General features: G+C 38.8%; 1 protein-coding gene across 1 annotated transcript in view; it reads left to right on the forward strand.

Moving 5' to 3' along the window:
* Positions 1-3,245: 3,245 nt before the first annotated feature.
* The window catches only part of GLIS3 (GLIS family zinc finger 3), a 186,728-nt gene continuing 169,219 nt past the window's right edge, over positions 3,246-20,754 (forward strand). Inside the window, exon 1 of the mRNA XM_075136275.1 lies at positions 3,246-3,630. Within this exon, the coding sequence (XP_074992376.1) occupies positions 3,246-3,630 (385 nt within the window). The remainder of the gene's footprint in view (positions 3,631-20,754) is intronic.

Below are 20,754 nucleotides of genomic sequence, written 5' to 3' on the forward strand. Positions count from 1 at the left end.
TTTGAGTAATTATGTTGTCATGCTGTTATTGATAGATGCAGAGTCATACAGCTTTGAGTAATGTCAGCTTAAAAAAAAAGAGACTTTAGAAGCAGTAGACATAATTCTATTTCCTTTAACATCTGTGGGAGCAGGAAAAGGTCACTACAGTATCTCACTGATGGACAGAAATATTTCATTAAGAGGTGGCAAGTGCTTGTGTTCCTTTGGTAGAACAAAAGAATTTGTCAGCACAGCCATTCAGTTTCAGGATAGTATTCTTTTCTATGTTTTTTTGTGTTTTAAATTAGTACCTATTAAGCTTCAACCCTGTTCAGGATTTCTAAGCTTATTTCTAAATAAGCTGTTGTATTTGGTGCTGTATTCCTACAGTTCCCAAGATCACTTTGGTTAGAAATTTATCGTGCGTTTTTACTATTACAGGTAGCTATAATTGGGGTCTATTTATGGATCTGATGTTAGACTTTTACAATATAATTCATGTCCAAGTGGCATTTAGTCAGTTATATATGCTTTAATGCACCTCTAGGTAATCCGTTGTTTTGGTTTGAATCAGTTTGGCCACTCTGACTTTGATATGAGAAGGTCCTGACATCATGATGGAAGTTGACACTAAACAAATCTATTTAATGAAAAGTCGCTCATGAACAAGTAAATAATAATGAATATACCACAAAATAATAATTAAAAAATGGGAAAAGTTACGCTCTCCAAGGTGCTTTAATATTTTAAAGAAAGGGAATGCTGATTTGCGGGTTAGTGTAATGTTATACATTTTCACGATAGAATCAGGGAGGAGACTAGAGGAAGAAAATGTAGAGAAATTACTTAACTTGTTTCTGCTTTCATAAAAAAGGTTGGTTTTTTTGTACTTCCAGGTCATTCGGTTCAAAATACAGCTTACTAGCATGAGGAAAGAAATTACGGGCCCAGAGGCCTTTCTCCAGGTGTAAAAAAACCAGCAGTAGTCAATGATAAAATTGAGATAACAATAGCATATTACACTGTTAGTCATTGTAAGATATAATATTACCGGAGAAGAATAGCAAAGGAGACCAACCTACTAACAACACAACTTGTATATTGAGCTGGATTTTATAGGGCTGGTAGGTCTGCGTAAGCTTGGTAGAAATATTCTTCCATTGATTAAACCAAAGGTGCTTTTTTTGAGTAAAGCTAATGCATTTGTCATGTGTAATCTTTTCTTGATTATGTTAGTACTTTTCTAATGTAGTTAAAATTGCAGACAAGAATTACAGGCAAGAATGATTTTTATTTGTAGCCAATTTATAGTGACATGGTGTGTAGCCTTGCCAGCAAAACAACTGCCTTTGTATGTCCTTTTCTAAGGATCTAGTCACCTGTGTTAGGGCAAGGTACATTCTGCTTTTAAAACAAACTCTGAGAATTTGAGAACATTCAGCTCTCCCTGTCCTTGGTTGAATTGCAGAGAGTGATTTATGCTTCAGCCAGGCATGAAAATAAATAATATTGCTTTTAATTGGTGTGCTTTACAATTTTTATTCCCATAATATAAAAATGTAACAAAAAAAGTATGTAGAATAAACCTTCTATGACCATTTAAGTGTGGTTAAAGCATATTTCTCTTACTAATGTCAGCAGGGATTTTGCTCTTGCCTTTGAAGATAATATGCTTAGGCCTTTCATTATTAGTGAGTTTTAACTGAAGAGTGTGTGTGAATATCTATGCATATATGTCTATACAGACAGATGGCTTCTACTCTAACGTGGAAGCGTGCTATGAATGCAATTTTGCGAAATGAACAGGGATGTTTCGTTTTGAGTTTTTTTGACAGTTCACAGATGGAGAAAATTGAGGCATTGCAGAATCGTAGTAAGCGAAGGGTTAAATATGAAGGTTTTACATGAAATTCCATCATGAATATACTGGTTATAATCTTACTGGCTTCAGTGTTGAAAATCTCGTGTGCTGAAGGTAAAAGTTACGTTTCAGTGTTTTGCTGCAGCAAGATCGTAATACTTAATTAAAACCTTAATATATAAATGAATGAAAACCATAATTGAAGCCATACTTCAGTTTTATTTCTGTCAACTTAATTTGTTTGTCTGAACAAGTTAACTAGGCACTGAGTCTATGATTGAACAAACTACTTAAGCATGTGCTTAATGTTAAACATATGAACCTAGTGATGAAAGTTGGGCATGTGCTGTTCAGCTGAGTTAGGGCTAAAATTACCCCATCTGTGCGATATCTTAGCCCACAGATTTACACTGACAAGTGCAGCTTTTGCCTACAAATCTTTTTTATGTCAGGAAATGTTTAGATCTAGTTGATTCTGCCTTGGGGTAGGTTGTGGCTGAGATGATCTCTCAAACCCCTTACCAGTCTTGTCTTCTAAGATTTAAGTAACAGGAAAACATACGTGACGAAAAGTCAGAGTTCATAAAATTATTGGTAGTATTTGAAACATGTCCTTGAAAATTTGCTACTCTATGATTACATTTAAATTATGGCATATTTATAGGCTTACAATAAGCATCCGCTTTTGAAGTGATTGCAGTTATGTTTATGAATACTTCTGTGCTGTGCTTTCTTGCAATACTTTTCTATTGTGAAGTGCTACAGAGTTTGAAGGACCATAGAGGCATTTCTATGGTTTTGTTGTTCCCTATTAATTTTGTGGTATGCACATCCTTTAGAATGTGAACTGGTATCTCTTTTCTGTTTTGTCTATATCTGCATAGTGCTGGCCTACTGTTTGTGCTTTTCAGCACCATTTTAATTAACAGACTGAGGAGATGGCAGAAAAAGGGGTGATAGCCATGTTCATCCTAATGACAGCTCCCTATCAGAGAGTCTCTTCACTCCTGGCTGCCTTCTTGCACTTGGTCAGCATTCACTTAATTTCATGGCTGGTTTAGTTAATGTGAAGGCAGCTGACCTTATTGCAAACTTCAGCTTTTGAAGAGGCAGGTTTTCTCCGTGTTACAGCTCTAAGTCATTGCTTGGCTTTGTTCTTTCTCCCTGACTGAGAAAGTGCTTGTACCTTGTTTCTTGTAACCAGTAATGTCAGAAAGTTAATAGTCATGTGCAGTCCTCTTTCTACTAAATGTAGACATTTACTACAATATCAATTATTTTTATTTATGTATTTTTTTTAAACAGGTGTAATACACAATGGATTACTTACTGACTTTGGATTGATATCAGTCATAGCTGTGGGTCTGTAAAAACACACTTTGATTACATTAACTTCTTAAAAATGAATGGGAGGTCATGCAGTGTGAGCCATCGGACAACAGGTATTTCTCATGGACCTAGGATGATCAGTGGACAGCAGATTCCACCTATCAGAGTTCATGCAGGAACGCCCTGCCCATCTTCAAATAGCAGCACCCCAAGCCCAGCTATTGGAAACTTGTCTGCCAGCCTACACTTAAAGATGCCCCTTGGAGAAGGGGTAGCTCCTCAGAGCAACATCATTGACAGTACTATTCACTTCCCTGCTCTAAGTTGCAGGAAACAAGTGGTTACAAATGGGAAGCCTTTATTACAAGTCCCACAGCCCCCAGGACTGCCAGCCCCACAGTCTTTAAAGCCAAAACAGCAAGAATTTGGAAATACTTTCTCCCCATGCACAGGTGAAGGTAAGACTCCTTTTTCTATTGCTATTAGTAATAGCATTTCTTCTCCAATATCACATACCCAGATGGTATTGGTTTTAGTAGATGGAATCCAGTCTCTTCTTTACCACTCTTCTACTACAAAGGACGAGATACTGAACCAAAATGTTTTGCTATTTTCCACAAAAGTAATTCATAATTTGATTATTCCCAGGGGCTTTGTATTACACAGCAGTTGCTCAGAATCCTTGTGCTGTCCTAAGATTCTTTATAAACGGTGTAGTGTGACTTTGCTTTGCTAACCTAGCCTCTTGACTCAACAAATCCAGATAGTCATTTTATGTTCTGTGGCACCGGAATTTTGTGAGTGCTATCTGAAATACTCCTTCTTGGATGCATGAACACAGCTTTCCACTGGTGACTAACAGCTGCTTACTGATGAAAGCAGCAATGTAGTCATGCTTTTTAGAGTGCTTAGGCTAGACAAGCTGTAAAGCACTTTGGAGGCATGTCTTGACCATAGATTTGCAATCCATTTTTTGGAACCACTGTTTATGCTGTAGAAAATAATGATGCATAGCCCTCACAAAATTTGGAGGCTGGTCCTCTGTGAGTAAGTGCTTGTGCGTCAGAGACTTACCTATCTATGAGAAAGTACTTGACTGTCTGCTCTTGGGATTTTGAAGTCAACACAACTTTTAGGTTTTCAGTACTTCTTGACTCTGGTCATGCTGGAGATGGGGATACTCTTTTGAAGGAATTTTGGTATCATACGTTTGGAAGTGAATGTACATAGACATGAGAATTTAATGTATAGAAAAGAATTAAGTGGTTTAAAATACCAAGAAAAGCTTGGGTTGATGTCTGGGTGAAAGTGCAGGAAAGGAGACAGAGATTTCCCATTTTATTCCAAGTGTGTTGCCTCTCTCCGTTTTCTGTTTTTCTCCACTATTTCCCTTTGAAAACTTAGGAAGTCCATCCCTTTTCGGCAAGGCTTGCAGCCTTGAAAGCAGTATCATTTCAGAACAAGTTGAAAGTTAACTGCATGCTTGAGTGCTCTGCTGAGTCAGACCAATGGTAACGCATACACATATTCATTGGGTGACCTCTGAGATCACCCGTCTGGTGCTCACTTGGTGGTGGTGGTGGGTGTAATTCACAGCATATAGCTTTAAGCTTCTGCTACAGCAAAGAGAGGTGGACTCCTCACATGATGAGCTTTGGAGGAACTTTTCTCTCTCTCTTTCATTACAGGTAGAGCCTGATTCCTGCTGTCTTCAAAATTACATGCCTAAAAACAGGAAATCCACGCTGGGATCTCTGAAATAGCCCTACATAACAGCTAGTCCACCTGCAGTATGTGTTGCAGAGCAGCATCACAGGGTGAAGAGAGCATCACCTAGTTTAATGCCCTTGGTTTGGGGATTTTGATCTGCTGTGCCTGACTGCTCTGTTCTTAGCTGCTGTCATTTCCATCTTTCCTTCTTGGCCTGATTAGCTCTTACATATGTAAAGCAGTCTGCTATTTTGTGGGATAGTGAGTAGAGAATTCAGTTGAAGGGCTGGCATGAGGGAAGCTTATGTATAAACAGTGCTGGTTAGATAAGATGCTGTGGACTTCAGACACAGACTTCAGATTCTGTGTTTCTATGGATTGGGATTAGTCATTCCTCATGCTTTTAAGTTCTTGTTATTAGCAGGACCACTTACAGAGTTGAAGCTTATGCGTGCTGGGAACGTACCCACTATGAGGAAGAGCTAAATCTCATTCACTTGGTCATGTCCAGATAATTTTCTAAGACTTTGAACCTTGTTATGCTGTATAAGGCATAGCACGTATGTAAATAAGATTGTAAACCTTATAAAACTATTCATGTAGTTTATGCTTGTGCAGCTCTTTCATATTTTGTCCTTTTCTAGTGGCAGGTATGTGGAGGGAACTGTCTTTTGGTAGGTACTTACTTTAGTTAAATCTTCATCTCAAGTTTTCCTTTTACAGTTATCTCAGTATCAGTTACAGAAGTTTGCACTATTCAAAGTTGGTTTTTGTTGTTTTTTGTTTTTTTACTTTAAAATAGATGTGATAGTGAAAGCAGCAAAATACACAACAAAATGACTTGCTGGTGGTTTTGGAATAGTTTCCCTGCATTCTTTCAATAATAGATAAAACAGTTCGAAAAAAAACCCCAGAAGCTTCAGTTTAGGATGGAGGAAAGAGTAGAACATTTTGGGGGAATCCAATTGTGTGTCTGATTTTTTACAGAGGTTTTTTCTTTGACAGGAGGTGGTGCTGAGTGCGTGAAAAGAGAACAGTAATAATCTACCACAACACGCAGAGAGTCTTTACTTTGCCTGAAGGCTCCCTTTGTCTTGTATAATGTTACAAAGCTTTGAAAGGAGATGATTTTTAGAAAGCATGCCACCTAAGTCACATTAAGAGTAACTGTTACACTTCCGTGCATGATGAGAACCTGAAGCACATTGTGCTGTGTTACTGTATGGAGAAAAAAAGCGAGTCTGAACATGCACTGGTGTACATCTCTGACTTTCGTTACTTTTCTTCCTGTGTGGTACTGATGGTATATATACTTTCTAGTACTATGTTGTGCATATGAAAAAGAAAATAGTATAATGGTGGATTTTTTTCAGTGTTGAAATGTGCCAGTACAGTGTTTTTTTTTTTTTTTTTTTTGCTAGGAGTGTACACTTTTGTGTACATATATTAGATACTTTCACATAGAAATTAGGTGCAAAATGCAGGCATAACAGTACACATATTCATATTTGGCATTGGAAATCTACAGTCTCTCATTTTGTTTGATATGCGTATTTGACCATTTTTTGTGAATAATCAGTTTCACACCTTTTAGATTTACTCAGGCCTAGAAAGAGATCTTTACTGACAGTATCTACTGAGGTGAAAGTGAGCTAGAGAGACATCAGGCAGGAATGAGCAGAAAGGGGAGAAGGGTGACAACAGTAAAGGAAGACACAAGACCATAACTTGGCCAGCACTGATCTTCAACTTGTCTCATCATCGCAGATCTTTTGACAGAAGTCTTTTAATGAAAAATAATATAATTTTAAAAATTTCTACTGAGTGTTCTATCAAGAAGGGATTTTTTTAAAAATTGTGTAGATTTCGGATACTTCAAATTAGAACTGTGATCTAAATGTAGTGATGTCCAAAAGTTATGTATTGAAGAATTTATTACCAGCCTATCTGCACTTTATACACAACTGAATAGTATTTTGTTTTCTAGAAAACCTAGTAGCTGTTCTTGTTGCTTGTCTTATTCACTCCTCTGTGCAGATAATGGACTTGTGAGTGTGAGCTGGACTATGTTCAGGCATATCCTGAGTGTTCTCATGTCTCATGTAGTAATAAAAGTCCCGAATCTTTCTAAAAACAACACATATTTTCTGAAAGGACCATTATGTTCAACACCTATACTGGTTTCTCAGTGAATGAAAATATGTTTTTGAAGTCCATCAAGAGGTATTAAAGATAAACATATCCCTGCTGGTGTAGGTGGTTGCGGAAGGTGGCTGTGGGAGTAGTTCGGCAGGACACCTTGTATTTTTCCCTCAGCATTATTTGTAAGCAGCACTGGGGGAGGGTCCTGCTGGGAGAGTTGGATCCTTGGTCTGAATCGCCGTGATCATGCTTAACATGCTTATGGCAGTTCATTCAAAGTTTAGGAGTGGATTTTCCTGTCCTGTAAGACAACATATTGTAGTCTTAAAGCAGCTTGGATTTGGCTGATGGAGAATTTCCATTGTGACCGAAATTGTGTGCTGAGGTGCTGTTGGTGGAGGTGGTGCAGCTGCTGCACCTCCGGCCACTGTGCTCATAACCTGGTGGAGAGATCCAACAGGGATATGGGGAGGGGAGAGGCAGCCTGTCAGCCTGGCTTTTGGTCTTCCTTATTGTGATTGTGGTTTGAGCTGGTATGTCTGGCACGACTTTCCAGAAATTGTGAGCAGCTCTCAGTCATGAGAGCCGTAGCCATCTCCTTGCGTCCTCTGTTCTCCCTGGGTGACACTGCACACGTGGCGACTTCAAGCCTTGGAAACCACTCTGGCCTTTTATTCCACCCTGACTGCTCCGCTAAAACCAGTGTAGTCAACGTGTGGGTATGTGACTAAGCCTATGTTACAGTCGTGAAGAGCGGACATCAGAATACTTGAGGTGGACTTGAAGAAGCAAATCTGGATATTTGTTTCTAAGAAATGCAGACACTTGTGCAGATAGGCATGAACCCCTTTTGTTCTCCTTCCCAGGGCCATTGAAAAGACAGTTGTCATCTTCCATTTCTGTCGTTCCTGCTGTGTTAAGTTTCTTCCTTGACACGAAAAATCATTATGTATTTTATTTCCTATTTTCTTGCAAATGTGACTGTAAATTTTTTCAAGTAAAATGAGTCAGTTAGCTAACGTTCGTGTGTAAGATGAGCATGTTTCCTGTTGGAGATCATTAAGGCTCTTCCTTATCCTGGAAATAGAAGACAGGCGTTAAATCTTGGGATTGGGATTTTTTTTCCCCCCCAGAGGCTCTGGAAGAAGCAGCAGCTCCAATGCTGCTAAGCTGTGTGAGAACTGTGAACTTGGTCAGGGAGGATCCTTTGTCTGCAGTTGCCAGGAGAGCCTTGTTTCACTTTTGAACAATAACCACACAGGTCTGTGTGGAGTGTTATATGCAGAAGTGTTAATCAGTAAGCAGCTTGAGCCACACTTGAAACCTCTTTAACATACTTATTTTGCTCTGTGGTACTGTTGTTTTTATGTGTCAGTTGGCACAGTCTGAAAAAAGATGTTCATCAGTATTCTGTGCAGTTCCTTACACAGAAAGCTTGACTCAAGACATTTTCTTTTTCAGTTGTGTTCTATAATCAATTGTCAGCAGTTTTAAAGTCTAGTTATTGATGATGTTTAGGTACAGCAAAGTGATTAAGTGATAATGATCTTAGTTTTATCCAGCATGACACATTTTCCAGCATTGCATATGCTTCAGTGGCCTTGATATGCTTGAAAAACAACACAGGATCCATCGAGGCAAAGAAATAGTAACTTACAGCTCTGGCAGTTGTTGGGGAAATCCAGTCCGAAGACAGTAGGGATGGGTCTTGGTGGATTCTTTTGTCTGGTCTAGGACTTTCCAAAAAGACATAGCTGAGAACATGAGACTCCCCGAGTTTAATTCTGCAGTTAGTTTTAGGGGCTGGATGACCAGCAATCCTGGTCAGGTTTGAGAACTGTGGTTCACTGTGGTTCCTGGTATGCCTCTCATAGAATGTACAAGAGGTTTACTTCATTTTTATGTAAAAGGTGGTGCACAGATTCCTGTTGCAAGACATTCCTTTGGAGTGCTTATTTCAGGTTAATTTTTTTTTTCCTACCTGTCACGTTTCAGTCATGGTTCAACTCCTGAACATAAATGATGTTCAGGCAGCTCTTGGACACAAATGATGGAAGGCCGTGATTAACATTGACTTTGACTCTGTACTTTTAAAGTCCTTATCTTAAGCGTTCAGACTTTTGTTTAAGAACAAAATGTTTAAGAAAATAAAAATAGCTGGTGATACCGAAACGCATGTTGGACTATGTGTAATGAAGGCCCCAGGCAACTTACAAAAATTCCCTGAAGAGTGTTAGGCTTAATGCCAAAAAGGATCTACTTTACACAGGAACTGTAAAATCCCTCAAGAGTATTAGGCATATTGCCAACACTTAGCCATTCTGTGTTAAGAGTGTAATTTAACTTCTCTCATACCCAGCTTTATACTTTTATCCTCTGCTTTGTGGGCCTGGACAGTGAGCTTTAAAATGAATTGCAGCTATCCAAAATATAGTATAGCGAAGGGGCAGATTTAAGTAAAGCTCGTATTTTATAATTTTCTTAGACCAAATATTATTCTTTCAGACAAGGGCAAACCAGTTGAAGGTGATAGGGTGTATTTATCAATAGCTTTATGACACCTGTTTTCACCATGATGACAGCTTGCTGTTGTCAGTAGCACCCATAGAGTATCTCCAGCTGGAAGGCTGCAAAGAAAGTGTGGGCAAGCTGGATGGGGGAGGCTACACCAAGCTCATGACCCCATGGACAACCTCCGGTGGAGATCTCAGTATGCCTTTGAGTGTCCTCCCCAGGAAAATTCCCAAAGGATAAAACCAAGGCAGATGTACCTTCCTGAGAGGGTGACTTCCAGGAATGTAGCATTTCCTGTTTTTTTCTCCATTGTCACTGATTAAAGGATGCTTATGTATCTGCACTTATGTCATCCTAAAAATGGCTGATGAATTTTGTATCCTCCTTCAAGTTTGCAGAGAGGAAAATTTGATGCCTCAGGTCAAGCCATCATAAACAAGTAAACCAAAACAGACCAAACTATATTTTCACTTTACTTTGTTTGAGAATCTTCAGCTTAGTGCATGATTTTTCAGTTTTGTTTTATCACCAGGAGATGGCACTAACAAAATCTGTTTTCATGCAGAGATATGCATGTTTCAGCCACCTTTTCATAGGAGAAATTTGGAATAAAACTCCGGTTGAAATATGAAAGTTCTGGAAGTTTTGTACCAAAAAATTCTTGAAAACTGCATTGAGGCCACATCTCCCTCTGAGTGAAGTAAGGTTTGAGTATTTTGGTGTGAACATGGGTAAGTCACTTAAATTTGCTGTGCTTCTATTCTTTTCATTGTCAAATCTTGGAGAAGTTATTTTTACACTTATACAGTGCTTTGAGATCTCCACCTGAAATACAATTTATTGATGTCAAACACAAAATTAATTTCAGGGCTGTATATGCACCTACAGAGAGAGAACAGGTTCGTTGTACCTTTATGTGGAGGAGCAAGGGGCCAAAAAGCAGCCTGGTGCACAGTTAAGCATAGATGTGTGCAAATACTGAATTTTGCAGATGGATTTGGCTTTTTTGCATATTACCATTGTGTTCTTCTTGAGCTGTGTTGCTTTTCCTAGCAGTACTACAACATGATCTTCACCAGGGTAATGTGTTCCTTCATTTGGTCCCCACTGCTGCAGACCCGTTTGATGATGGCGAACAGGAAGCATACCAACTGCTTGCTTTGTTTTAGCTGCTCTGTCCTACCCCTCGTCCATGGAAAACAACGAGAAGAGAAGCTGCTCTTCTGGCATCATTTCTGTACATAAAGTGCAAAAATGGTCTTTCATTTACTTTCAGGGTTCTCACATAGTTGTAAATACCTGGAGTAGTCCTGCGAGGAGCAGGGAGTAGAACTCAGTGATCCTTATGGGTCCCTTCCAACTTGAGATATGCTGTGATTTTATGATTCTATAATACCTCTGTGAATAAAAGGGGGAATTGTCTGCACCAATGAGATTTTTTTCTTTTCTATTTTACTTCTGGCTGATCTTTCTGAAGCTGAATTTGATAATTAGTTCTGTCTCAGAGTTCAAGGAAGCTAGGGGAATTAGTATGACTTTTTTTAAAGGACCATGCTTACATATTTGAACTTTGGCTTAGCTTGGACAATAAACTGCCTTAAAATGTATCTGACCTGTTTCTAACTGGGTTATAGATAGCCTGCACGTGTTCCTTTGTCTGTGTTTCTGTACCACTTATCCCTTCTAGGGCAAATTTCACCTCAGGCCAGTGAGATGTTTGCAGGCATTGTGTGTTACCTTACACTTGAATTAGTGGAGTCTGTCCTTCACTGCTAGTTGTAAGAGTGTAGATCATCTTTTCAGCAGACTTGAGATACCAGCTGAGTATGTATTGGGTGCAGCAGGTGGGACAATGGGCAGGGAATGCAGAGATGCAGATGTACAAACATGGCTCAATTGATGTTGTTGTCAAAACTCGGTATTCGCATCAGCATGGCAGAATTTTATTTTGGTCTCTGCTGTGGTACTTGCTTCTGGAGCTTCTTGAACTATTGTGTCCCGTTTTAGCTCTATGTCCCCCTATTCTCACTCTCTCCGTTTGTCTGTCTTCTCTGTTTGGATTCATGGTGAAGACCATTATTTTCTGTTTGCTCAGTGACAGACACAACTGCTACTGCAGCCTCTGGGCATCACTACAATGCAAGTCATAATGACAGTGATGAAAATATAATACATAGTGATGGGTGTGATGTAAGTGTCTATAGTGAATAAGTAAATGGGGAGATTATTCTCTCTTGAACACACAAAAAAAATTTAAATGTGGTATGAACAGTGAGGTACCAGAACAAATATACTGCCATGAAATGCTTACTGTAGTCTTTTAAACTGTATTAATATGAACTGCAGCAGCAAAGTGTGTTTTTTATCTTTTATCTCCCATGGTAAACTTGTTGGGTAAACAGAATTATGGTAAAATAGTCATTATTGACTGCTGTGACTTTACCGGTGAAACTTGTTTGATGGTAAAATGGTACTACTTCTGTATTTCAGCAAAGAAACATCTTCAGTTCTGGTGCCTCGAGGTGGGATTTTGATCTCCTAATTTGTCTTTGATTGATAGTTGATCTTGCAAAACCAATAAACAATTTCTGTTCATTGTCTTAAAATAAAAATTGAGGTTATTCATAAAGGGGGAAAATTTTTGAGACTGGGTGAACAGCTAGAGAAGTTTGTTGTCTGCATTTAACCATCATATTTATGGGGCTAAGTCAAATATTGCCATTTTTTACCGATGTTTGTGAAATTCTGCAGGTGGCAAGCATGCTCTTCAGCTGTTTTGCGGCTGGTGGTTCTAGAGAGAGATAGGAGATAGGACTAGTAGTGTTTGGCTGTCACAGGGCTACATTTGTTGCTGAAGCTGTTGAATTGTTTCTAGAAGTTGGAAGTCAGCTCCATAGTCCCCCCAAAATGGGAAGGGGGTATAAGGAACCCATCTCGCATCATGAAAGGCAGGAGGGCCTGGGGCAGGAGCAGGGAATGAGCTCTTTCCTTCTCTGAGCCCTTCCCCTCAGTCTCGTGATAGAGGATATAGCTGATATGTAGACTCTTGTGAAAAAAACAAAACCAAAACACGTGTCCCGGCAATATTCTCCTGTTGCCGCTCTAAACAGATGAAATGGAACCTTTCCTTGTGATAAAAATCTGAGTTCATTGGTGTTTTCTGTGGTCAGTTCTACAGATACCATGCAGTTGATGAAATCACTGGTTTAAGTGGTTTTCCCTGGGCTGTGTAGAGAAATCTATCCCTGTTTAGTCTAACTATTTGACACATTAATAGGCTGAAACAGAACATGATTCACTTTTGCTACTGCTGTCTTTTCACCAAAAAAAACCCCATTTTATAAGCCTTTATGACAAGATGATCAGAAAGAGGAATTCCTTTCTGGAGCAATTACCCTATTCTGTAGTGGAAGTTGTTCCATTCAACTCCTATCATGAATTTTATTGTCTGCTCAGGCTGAACCAGTATTTCGACAGTTAGGACTTTAGCAAATGCTTTGCTAATTGAGTATCTTAGACTTTTTTTTCTGTTGTGGATGCATATCATTCAGATTTCAAGGAATGAATGAATAAATGAATAGCAGCACTGCAGTACGTTTCTTCTGACATGATATTTTAAATTGCGTAAATTGCCAATCGTTGCAGTCAATTATCCTACTTGCTCTATAACAAGGCTGTACATTTGTACACATGACATTTCTAGAGACTGACCTTCAGGAGATGTTCTTCCCTTTTCTTATTGGTCAAAGGTAATATTAAAAATGTAAGTAATTAAATTTGGCAGATGTGATTTCTGAGTCTGGTCTGTAAGTGGTATAGCTGTGCTGAATAGTCCCAAGAAGGTTTCAGGAATGCTGTCTCCGTGCAATGTCTGATTCAGTTCTCCAGTTGTTTGTGGAAATAGCAGCTGTTAATGCCTGAGATAGAGAATGCTGGTTGGCCATTGTACAATAGCTGGGCCAAGACTTAAGGTAAGTTTTCCAAATTAGCCATTATAAAAAACAGGATAACAAATAGGGCTAGCTTCGTAAAAAGAGAAAAGTTAAAGTAGTAAGAGGAGAAATCAAAACGTTTATTCATAAATCCCACAGGGTCTTATATGGAGTCTTTGCTGGCAACCAGTGCAGGGATTTGGATGCAGTGGCAAGCCCTGCCCGGTCCTCTCCAGTCCTTTGCAAAGTCTTTGTGTCTGTCTCCCCTGAGATGTGACTGTCTGTCCGCCCACTGCCATCTCTTCAGCTCCATCTTGGCACTGTGCTGTACCCTGCAGTCTCTCCAGCCCTGTCTTCCTCCACTAGCCCAGCAGGTCCCGAAAGAAGGAAGGGTCTCTCTTCCCCAGGGGTGACCACGGCCCTGTCCCTTCTAATAGCAAGCACATGCGACCGAGAGCACACTGCTCAGGTCAGGCTGCCACAGCTTCATTGCATTTTCAGGATGCACAGGAGCTGTGGGATGGAAGACCTGCAAACTGCTCTAGGAGCTTCAAGGCAGAAGAAATGTTATGTCATTTCCAAAAAGAGGTTACGTTCAAATGGAGAGTGATTTTTGAGGCTGGATTATGTTTTATTAACATTATAATGTATTCAGGTTTTGTTGGTTATGAACACCAAGAGTGATGATCTCGTATGAGCAGCAATGAAATTGCACAGGTTCCTCTCTTTGGGTGGTATTTGGTATTGACTGGACTGAAGATGGAGATACAGTGATGAAAAGTATCCTCAAATCTTGGGGGTTTGATGAAAAATGTTTCTCTTTATTTCACCTGAATGGCTCTTTTCTTCATTGTGCCTTTTTTCTTTACTGTTACTTGCATGAGGAGTCTAAGGCTAAACTGAGTGCTTTTAACTGTTATATCCTGCCTTTTACACAAAAAATTTAGCTTTACTTTACAGTTCGGGAATATAGTTTGTCTCAGTCTGTCTGTTTCTGAGACTTGAATGAGATTTGGCCCCTGAAAAGGCTTTAGGGTTACCAAGAATTTTACCATGAATCATTTGGAAACATCCTAAATAAGTGTTTTGAGCACAGAAGTTTAAAACAAAAATCTATATACAGTTTAATAATTTTTACTTAGAAGGGTAAAAAGAAAATAGATATTCTTACTAAAATGGCACTTGAGAAAACCCAGAATAAATTTTAATATTTGCCTGAATTTATAATTCATGCTTTATTGAAATACTAGTATAGTATGATAGGCAGTCGTCATTGCTGACATTATCAACAGGAAGTTTACTTTGGCAGCTAAATACAGTTCTTAATTGCATAACACATGCTTTAACATCCTTGTTCTATTCTGCTGAGATGTTTTCAATGGCTTATTTGAGAGGGTAAGTCAAGAGTTCAGCAGTAGCATATTTGATCTAGGTTGAACTTATTTTTATTATATACTACTGTTTGAACATCTGTTAATAAATCTTCAGTTGGCTTTCAATTTCCAGCTAATCAAACTGTAATTGGTCTATCAATCAGCATTCCCAAATAAATGTTCTTCTGAAAAACTACTGACCCAGCATTGGTGTCAATTAATTAGTGAAATGTATCTTCTAACACAATCCACACTGTTTCTTGTGAATGTTGTGATGCTTTTGGCAGAAAGAGAGGACTGCTTGGGTATTTATTTGCTTAAGCATGTAGCTAGAAAATGAGTTGGCTTTCAAATAAGAGGAAATGTTTAAAAAATCTTTTGTAATGTAAGAGAAATGCTGTTTATTTTGGGACCTCGAGGCCTGCTGGAAGACCACTTTTGATGCCGTGTGTACCCTTCCTGGCCAGTTCCTGAGCAGCAGGATGGTTAATGCTGCTGCCTGACTCTTCTTTGCCCATAGAGGTGCAAGGCTGGTGGGTTTTGCCCACTTAATCTATACTCAAATTCTAGCTAGCTTTGCTGCACCACCTGGAGTGGCTTTCTATTTTGACTTCTTGCTGCATTGGCATCATTCCCATCTTGCATATATTTTCTCAATTACTTTCTTTATTGGTGTGAAATACGGTTACACGTCTTATTTCCATATGAAAAACCATTTATTTTTTAATGCATCATGTGTGTTCATAAGAGAACAGGGGAATTTCTGCCCTGAGCAATGAGTATTTATCTCTGAAATTCCTGGGGTTCACATGATGGGAATATTGTTTCTGGCATGTTGATTGGTTGCAGTGGAAGTGATTGTTATTTAACCGCACTTGTTTTGGTGTGAAAGTGGAAGAAGGAGCAGAGAAGTCATAATGAAAGGTTTTTGGATCATTAAATGCATTTTAGAAATGCATGGGGAGGAAAAGGAATGAGGAAATTAATTTTACATAGATTTGTATATTCACATCCATTCATTAATTGGTGATTACACAAATTCTGGGCAGTATTCAAAACCCAGTGAAACTGTCAATTTTTGGTCAGTCTGTTTATTACGGTTAACTTGGATGGGGATGGGAAGCATTTGTTTCATAAAATGGCTTTGTGTAGTTCATAGTCAAATTGCTAACTCTGCCTAGAATCTTGTGTAATACCAACACCATTAATTTTTTACGTTTTTTCCTGTGGTTGTTTTGAATTCCTTTCTCACAAAAGAAAAATCATTTTCTTGTTAAGTATGGAAGCTGCTGAAGGCTTTGAAACTTTTACTGACCTCAGGACAAGTCCTATGCAGAAATTAAGTAGGGTTATTATCTCATTGGGCATTTGAAAGGTGGAACAGCTTTGAGTCTGCCCCAGGAAATACTTGAAAAACAAATGAGACAGACCATGGAAGACTTTTCAGCCATGCCTGTTCCACATAGCCTCCTGACTGGTGGTTACAAAGGCCACTGGTCCGCACCTGTTGGGATGGTGGATAAGTCCTGGTATCCCCAGCATCACAATTCTGTCTTCTTTCCCTCTACGTCTCCTCTGTCAGCAAGCCTTTCTAAAAACCAGCATGCTTGTGCAGCATGTGCCTTGGAGCTTCATCTGTTTTCATAGATTTGGGTCTTCATATTCTATATATTGAAGGACCTATTTAGACTTGTGGATTTTCTTGTCGTTGTGTACTGACGTTTATCAGGGGAAGAATTAAGATGGGTTTTTTTTGGGAGGCAAATGGCTGAAGTATTCTGAGCCTTCAAACCTGAAACACAAGGCACAAGTCTTCCTCCCAGGAGAAGGAAAAGGACATTCCTGTGTGTGCATTCTGTAGAAGACAGTCACAATCACTGATAGCTATGGTACTAGGAAGGTGGATTGAGGAGAAAACGTGGACCTTCTTGGGCTGGTGACTCTGCATAAGGCCTTATGAATGGGAAGATCAGCCCCATACTGTGTGAGAGAGTTCTGAAAATACGAGCAGGGAAGCTCTTTCTACATGTCTGTGTCCCCCGTTGGCGGGTGGACACGAAAGCAGGAGTTTGTTCTTATTAAGAGAAAATATTACATGAACATTCCCTGATTCCGACATGAGTTTCTTCTTTAATCTGGATATTTTTTTAATTAACCTCTTCTACTGAGAGAGGTGGTGGGGTCTGTGCAGCTGCAAAGACACTTCTTTTAGATGGTAACAACTTCTCCCTGTCAAAGGATGAAGCTGAAACTCAGAATGAAAGGTTGCTGGAGCAGTTTGGTTTTTAGTCTTTGTGGACAATTCTATAGGAGTTTTATTAGAAAATGCTAGACTTTTATAGAACCTAATGGAAAACTATGCCATACTAAATATTTCTGCAGAAGTGTAGGAAAAAAATTTATGTTAGATTCTAGAGGTTTAAACTGATTTATTTATTTCATTCCAATTAAATTCCATAATATGGTATTCTTCATAGGAGAGATTTTGTTGAAATTAATATGGTAAAAATAATGTTGCAAGAAAGCTAATTGAGTTTAGATTACGAAAGATAAGTTACTTACTAAGGAATAATAGTAGCTTTGAAAGATAAAAGAAAAAGAGTATATAGGATTTTTTTTTGTCTAAGTGTCTTCTCTAAACTTTTCAAAAGCCTTGGATTATTTTAGAACAGGAAAAACAAACTGTTAAATAATAAGGTGCAGAAGACTGGCAAAGCATCTAGTTTTCCAACTGCAAACATTTTTTAAATACTGTTTTGAATTATTGAAAGAAAAAACTGAGCATCAGTATTTTCGGTTGTTCATACCTAATACTTAGTTGCAAAGGATGCAATCTGAAGTTCAGATGACGTCCTTAAAGTAAGTGAATGGCTGCTCCTAATGCAGTGTAGTAAGATTTAGTGTTTGATTCTTAGCAACTATTTTCATCCATTTTTCTGGTGAATATTCTAATTGTTTACAGTATTTCTGCTTATTATCTATTTACATAGTAATATATGCACATATCCTAAATTTATATGCTCATGACTAATGCAACACAAATTCAAAATACAAGATGCAAACCTACTTTATTCCCATGTACAAGTGAGTCAAATAGTGTAGCTGTCTAACTTGTGACCGGAAAAATAGCAGCCACTGATTACTCCTTGTGTTTGTGATAATACTCTCATCACCTACGTGAAAAAACATATCAGCTGCTTTTTTGTATTGCAGTAGGACATTATGCCAGATTTCTCCTCTTATATTAAAAAAAAACCCAAAACCCACGTGAAATGACCTATCTGTATTGTATTCATGTCTGTTAGCTTTTGTGGAAAACTACCATTTCTTTCCCTGATCTCCAGTTTTGCTGCTTTCTCACTAGCAATTCCTCTTCTAGGTTCTCTGAGTCATTGCTAATACTGTATCTGCCAAAATCTGCTGCTGTTACTGTACAAAAAATTTACAACTGCAAATTACTGCAGTGTCTTAATGTCTGCACAGTGCCTGTGGCCATACCTCTCAATTACCTGTCATATGCCTTCAGCATGTCTCTTTTTGTCTGAAAGGTAACTGGTCTATGAATATTAATAAACATTTTCCAGATGCTGCTAAGTCCTATTCAAAATTTCATAAATGATTCTTTGCATTAGGCCTGTAGTTGTATGTGGAGGGTAGCACCTCTAAATTAGTGCCCGTGGCAGGCGTAATAACTCAGTAAACACAGAGGCTGGTGTTTGTCATTTCCGCAAACTGGTAGTACGTGTCAGAAACTCCTTTGGGGAAGTGGTCCTTTAACAGATGCAATGAAATCAGATGAGGTGGAGGCAGTGGTAAGTGTAACTCTTGCCTTTCATCCCTCAGTGATTGTGTTCTTGCTACCAGTCTATCTTCTCCCAACCTCATTGTGCTCTGGTTATTTCCCCATCATTGCTACCTTTTCTTTTTTGACTTTTCAAAGCACTGTTCAAATCCCCCTTCAGTCTCCAGTTTCTTTACAGAGTGATGAAGAACTACTGGAACAGCACTCACAATAAGCAACAATTTTGCAGTATTAAAAACACATACTTTACATACAGCTACAGAAAGGCATAGATAGAGAGCAGGTATAGCTACAGTCTGGAACATCTGTGTGAGTAATTGAAGTCGTCTTCTTGCACAAGAAGGCAATGTTTTTTTTTCATGCAGATTTCTTTTATTACTTTGCCTTTTACTTCTAGTAAGACCAATACTGATTGAAATTTGTTTGGGTGTTGGAGCTGAAAGTGTGTGAAGGGATACCTGTGGGAGGAAGAGGGAGAACAAAGTGTACGTGCCCATGTTTACTTAACCACAATATAATTCTCTCAGCTGGACAAAGGGAATACGCCTGCTAATTGCCCTGCTACAAGCCAAGAGGAACACCAAGGACCAAATCTGTGTAAGTGACATTCAGGTTACTTGAGAAGTTTTGCAAAGCTGTACTTCCTAAGGGAGAGACCTGGGAAGCACTGTGCCTCAAGTTCAAAGGTTTCACTGGGAAGATGCAGTTTTGCTTTACTTTCTTTTCTATACTTCATTTTCTTTACTTTTACTTCACTATTGTCTGCCTTTGTCTAGACTGTAGGGTCAGTCTTGTTGGACTGTTGTCCTGTTGTTGGACACTGAGAAGAGCATAGCTGTGTTAGTCTGGTACTGCTTGTTGCATCTTATCTGTGCTCCTCTGAAATACAAATTGTGATTGTCTTATGGCCTCATACATGAAAGGGAAAGACATGCCACTGAAAACAAAATTTCCAGACCCAGCTTACTGCACTCTGATCCTCCGTAGCCTTCAGAAAAAAAAGGATGACAATTTCTTTATGGAAGCCAAGAGTAAAGGAAAGACAATGAAGGCTAGAATCTCTGCATTACAAGAAAAAAAAAACACTGTACTTGCTTTATTCCTTTTAAACAGCATAAAACACAACATACCCTGCAGAAAAGGATCAGAGTGTTACCACACATTGTACAATTCTTACTCTTACAGTGTACGGGGTGTAAAAGCACCTAGAAAGTATTTTAATTTTTCTTGTTTCTTGTGTTTTCACAAAAGCCTGTGAGGAAAATGAAGTCTCAAAACACTGACTACATGATGATGAGCTTGAATTTGCTATAGCTGCTTGCACATTTCATTGATGGGCTTTTTTAAAACCTTCAGCGATGGTCTCACTTTGACTGATCCTGAGGTCTGAGTATAGTGAAAGTGAACTAAAAACTTACTGGCACTTTTTGAAAATCTCATTTTACATTTATGGAAGTAGAGGCAGGGCCTGAGTGCAGTGGAGGTGTAAGACAAGTTCATATTCAAGTGCTGCTGAGAGTGGCTTATGTAGGGAGCTGGACTGCACAGGTTCCCCGCTGTTGTAGACAACACGTGTCTCCAGTGGTCACATTTAGTTGGGTTCTTGCACTGCAGAGTGCAGTTGAGACATCCTGATCTTGGTTTTCTTACTTTGCCAGCGGATTAACATGAACAACTCTTGAAAGAAAAAATTGTATACATTAAAGCACTGTGCAAACATTAACTAATTATGTAATTAGTATAATTGTATACAAACAAAATGGTCTGTTTTGCTATTGTTGGCACCATGCAAAACTGTGTAAAGGTATTGCACAGCCTTTTTGGTTTTTAAGTATGTAATGATCAGTTGATTATGAACTACCATAGAAACGTTTTGTGAATACCAGCTTTTGAGTTTTTAGGTAAAGAAATTAGGAATAAACTCATGAAAACAAGGTTTGCAGCTGTAGTAGTTTTTTAGCAGGTTTCAGGTTTTTTCAGTGTCTGCAGATGGTTTGACATACATACTTTCTCAGTCTAGACAATATTCTGAAGAACAGTGCTGACATTTGCCTGCAAGAGGTAGAACCAAGGAAGAAGCTCATTTTCATTTACCTTGAGTTAAGGAGC

The sequence above is a fragment of the Calonectris borealis genome, chromosome Z (assembly GCF_964195595.1).
Source record: "Calonectris borealis chromosome Z, bCalBor7.hap1.2, whole genome shotgun sequence".
Taxonomy (NCBI): Eukaryota; Metazoa; Chordata; class Aves; order Procellariiformes; family Procellariidae; genus Calonectris; species Calonectris borealis.